Source organism: Ictalurus furcatus, chromosome 26 (genome assembly GCF_023375685.1).
Source record: "Ictalurus furcatus strain D&B chromosome 26, Billie_1.0, whole genome shotgun sequence".
Lineage (NCBI taxonomy): Eukaryota > Metazoa > Chordata > Actinopteri > Siluriformes > Ictaluridae > Ictalurus > Ictalurus furcatus.
The window spans coordinates 19,830,351-19,834,698 of record NC_071280.1 but is presented as its reverse complement, the minus strand read 5'-3'; the positions used below and the strand labels follow the sequence as shown (position 1 = coordinate 19,834,698).

Below are 4,348 nucleotides of genomic sequence, written 5' to 3'. Positions count from 1 at the left end.
TACAGTAATCTCAGTACTCAATACAGTAATCTCAGTACTCAGTGCAGTAATCTCAGTACTCAATACAGTAATCTCAGTACTCAGTGCAGTAATCTCAGTACTCAATACAGTAATCTCAGTACTCAATACAGTAATCTCAGTACTCAGTTCAGTAATCTCAGTACTCAGTGCAGTAATCTCAGTACTCAATACAGTAATCTCAGTACTCAGTACAGTAATCTCAGTTCTCAGTACAGTTCATCTCAGTACTCAATACAGTAATCTCAGTACTCAGTACAGTAATCTCAGTACTCAATACAGTAATCTCAGTACTCAGTGCAGTAATCTCAGTACTCAATACAGTAATCTCAGTACTCAGTGCAGTAATCTCAGTACTCAATACAGTAATCTCAGTACTCAATACAGTAATCTCAGTACTCAGTTCAGTAATCTCAGTACTCAGTGCAGTAATCTCAGTACTCAATACAGTAATCTCAGTACTCAGTACAGTAATCTCAGTTCTCAGTACAGTTCATCTCAGTACTCAATACAGTAATCTCAGTACTCAGTGCAGTAATCTCAGTACTCAATACAGTAATCTCAGTACTCAGTGCAGTAATCTCAGTACTCAATACAGTAATCTCAGTACTCAGTACAGTAATCTCAGTACTCAGTGCAGTAATCTCAGTACTCAATACAGTAATCTCAGTATTCAGTGCAGTAATCTCAGTACTCAGTGCAGTAATCTCAGTACTCAGTACAGTAATCTCAGTACTCACTGCAGTAATCTCAGTACTCAGTACAGTAATCTCTGTGTGTGAGTTTAGACTCGGCGTTTCCGGTTGATTTCTCGGTGATGGCGACTGTGCGAGCTCACCGCGGTGCTCAGTGTTTCCTGTTGAGTTTGTATGACAGCGAGGGAGTACAGCAGCTGGGGCTCGAGCTCGGCCGCTCACCCGTCTTCCTGTACGAAGATCAGGGGGGACAACCGAGCCCCGACCTTTACCCCGTCTTCAAAAAGGTCAACCTAGCCGACGGCAAGTGAGTGAACCACCTGAAAAACAAAGATGTTGATAAAAGTTAGTGGAAAAAGATAGTTTTGTGATAAATGTTGATATTGCGTGTGTTTATATGAATACTGTTACAGTACACACGTTCAGCACGGGGAGGGATGCGTAGCGGACTGGAGAAGACTGTTCTGCAGGAACTAATGCACAATAATATAACTTGTGTGATTATTCCAGACATTTAAACACTACACACTTTCTACAAAGTCAGAGCAGCTCACTAACCTGTTTGTTAGTTTGTTAGTGTTTTATAATCTCTTTATGCATACAGAGATTGGTGTTAAGGACCACTGTTTGTACATTTGAGGGTACATCTACCCTGCATCGCTTGCACCTGGAGAACACTTGGAGTACTCAGGGCTATTGCTGTATTCGTCTTGATGAGAGATGTATATTTTCCTCCTCAAATAGTGATCTGTAGAGCCAGCGTTATCGATTTAACCAGTGACTCTTAGTTGAGAAGGGGTAGGGTAAGGGCTACTACCCTGAGTAGGTGTTGCAAGTTGAGGAGGCATTTTCTTTGGCTTTTCCTGGTCGGAGTTTAGGAATTACAAGTTGCGACCTCGAGTCAAATGCAACACATTTCTGAGGTCTAGAGTGCCAATGGCGGGACATTTGGCCTCACACAATGCCAGTTGAAGGCTAGTCGGCTTTGAAATGTTATGAGTAGGCATATAATTAAATATGGGCAAATATTTTTTAAAAAAATAAATAGTGCCTACGACTTTTGCACAGTACTGTAATTGAAAAGGATTTCTGTAAATTGATAGGCCTTCCCATTCTGTATCGCCCTCCCAAACTCGGCAGGTAACCTCTTAGAGTTTCAGTAAAATGAGCCTAAAACGCCTGTCCAAGGCATACCCAACGTCAAATTAAAGCTGTTCTTGAACCATTCGGAAGACATGCATGCTTCTGGTCTCTTTTGAAAGGGGACACTCTGAAGTTTTTCCCCAGAAGTCAGAATTACTCTAAGTGGTACTGGTGTTGAGTAATAGTTTGAAACAGTATACAGTACTATATACATTGGAATACTGATATATCGGTACTGAACTACTTCTTTTGTAGGAGTGTCATTGGGTTCAGGAAGCTATGCCAGAGGGAATATCTTTCTTGCCAAGTTTGGGGGGTGGGGTGGGGGGGGGTGGCATGGGCAGATTTAGTGATTTGGGGGCCCTAGGCAAAATATAGAAACGGGTTCCCAATTCAATTGCACACACGCTAATTTACCTCAATTATCCGTGAGCTTCCCTTCTAGGTTGTGATGCTTGCTGCTGCACGGTGGTGTCTCCTGGTTGTGTTCAGTTTCTAAAAAGGAGTGAATGAGAATGTTTAACAACATGTTAGATGAAGAACACAATCGGGCTACCATATACTACAATACACACAAATACATGAGAAGCTTCTCTCACTCGGAGTCACTGTAACAGGAGCGGTGAAGAGGAGTCTGAAAGCTATACTCACATTAGGATACAGAAATATGAGGTTACACTCAGGAGTGTAAAGTTGAACTTTTCAGATTTCAAGGCGGTTGCCTACCTTTGCCTAGTGCTCAGTCCTCCCCTGGTGGGTGGTATGGAATAGGTGGTCTGGTAGTGACACACCTGTCACAGGTAATAAAGTTATTCTTCAGCAGTTGACTGTTTTTCCACATTGTCCCTCTGACCAAGCTTCCTAAACCCAAGAAGACTACCATACAGGAAGTAGTTCAGTACCATGGTATTCCAACAGATATAATATTGGTTCTCTGAATAACTTCGAGTTTGGGAGGGTGATACGGAATGGGAAGGGCCACTAATTTACCTTGGCCTCCCTTACCTTGTGGTCAAACACCAGCCACAGGTGAAAGTTTTGTCTTGCAGTTTTCTAGAAAAGGTTTTCTTTCCTTCAGGAAATTCACTTCCAGTCTACAGACAGCTCTAATCTTTGACCTCTGACCTTATAGGTGGCACAGATTGGCGTATAGTGTGGAGGGAAAGAAGGTCACACTCTACCTTGACTGTGAAAAGGTCATGACCCTTGACCTCCCCCGGGGTGACGACCCCAAAATCAGCACTGATGGAGTTATGGTGTTTGGAAGACGACTCCTCGAGGAGGAAGTGTTTGAGGTGTGTGATGTATTTATGTGTGATGTTAAATGACATCAATCCATCTGCGTGTTCACGCATGTCTCCTGGCACGAAAACACTCAGTCTTATTGAAAACGCTGTTTAACTAAACAAGCCGTGTGTGTGTGTGTGTGTGTGTCTGTGTGTGTGTGTGTGTGTCTGTGTGTGTGTGTGTGTGTGTGTGTGTGTCTGTGTGTGTGTGTGTGTGTCTGTGTGTGTGTGTGTGTGTGTGTCTGTGTGTGTGTGTGTGTGTCTGTGTGTGTGTGTGTGTGTGTGTGTGTGTCTGTGTGTGTGTGTGTGTGTCTGTGTGTGTGTGTGTGTGTGTGTGTGTGTCTGTGTGTGTGTGTGTGTGTGTGTGTGTGTGTGTCTGTCTGTCTGTGTGTGTGTGTCTGTGTGTGTGTGTGTGTGTGTGTGATAGGGGGAGATCCAGCAGCTGTTAATAGTCCCAGATCCCAGTGCAGCAGCAGATTACTGTCAGAACTACATCCCTGACTGTGACTACACCCTCCCTTACACCAGCCTGTCACTGGACCCTGAGGAGGTAGCCCCGCCCACAATGATTTAAATATTAATACTGGTTTTACATGAAAGTCCAACATCAATTAAACCAATTATTGATACAGGAATTAGTTATGAAGACGTTTTTAAGTTGCTTTATTTTGCCTCTAAAATCTGTCTCATTCATTTGTCTTTCACTGCCTGTCTCTCTCTCTCTCACTGTCTCTCTCTCTCTCTCACTGTCTCTCTCTCTCTCACTGTCTCTCTCTCTCTCTCACTGTCTCTCTCTCTCTCACTCACTGTCTCTCTCTCTCTCTCACTGTCTCTCTCTCTCTCACTGTCTCTCTCTCTCACTCACTGTCTCTCTCTCTCTCTCACTGTCTCTCTCTCTCTCACTGTCTCTCTCTCTCTCTCACTGTCTCTCTCTCTCTCTCACTGTCTCTCTCTCTCTCACTCACTGTCTCTCTCTCTCTCTCACTGTCTCTCTCTCTCTCTCACTGTCTCTCTCTCTCTCTCACTGTCTCTCTCTCTCTCTCACTGTCGCACTGTCTCTCTCTCACTGTCTCTCTCTCTCTCTCACTGTCGCACTGTCTCTCTCTCACTCTCTCTCTCTCACTCTCTCTCTCACTGTTGCACTGTCTCTCTCTCTCTCTCTCTCTCTCTCTCTCTCACTCTCTCTCTCTCACTCTCTCTCTCACT

The 4,348-nt window shown here is 44.0% G+C and overlaps 1 protein-coding gene across 1 annotated transcript in view; it reads left to right on the top strand.

Moving 5' to 3' along the window:
- The window catches only part of col5a3b (collagen, type V, alpha 3b), a 16,477-nt gene extending 12,761 nt beyond the window's left edge, over positions 1-3,716 (top strand). The window contains exons 3-5 of the mRNA XM_053615241.1: positions 807-1,020; positions 2,989-3,151; positions 3,570-3,716. Of these exons, the coding sequence (XP_053471216.1) occupies positions 807-1,020; positions 2,989-3,151; positions 3,570-3,716 (524 nt within the window). The remainder of the gene's footprint in view (positions 1-806; positions 1,021-2,988; positions 3,152-3,569) is intronic.
- The last annotated feature ends 632 nt before the right edge of the window (positions 3,717-4,348 follow it).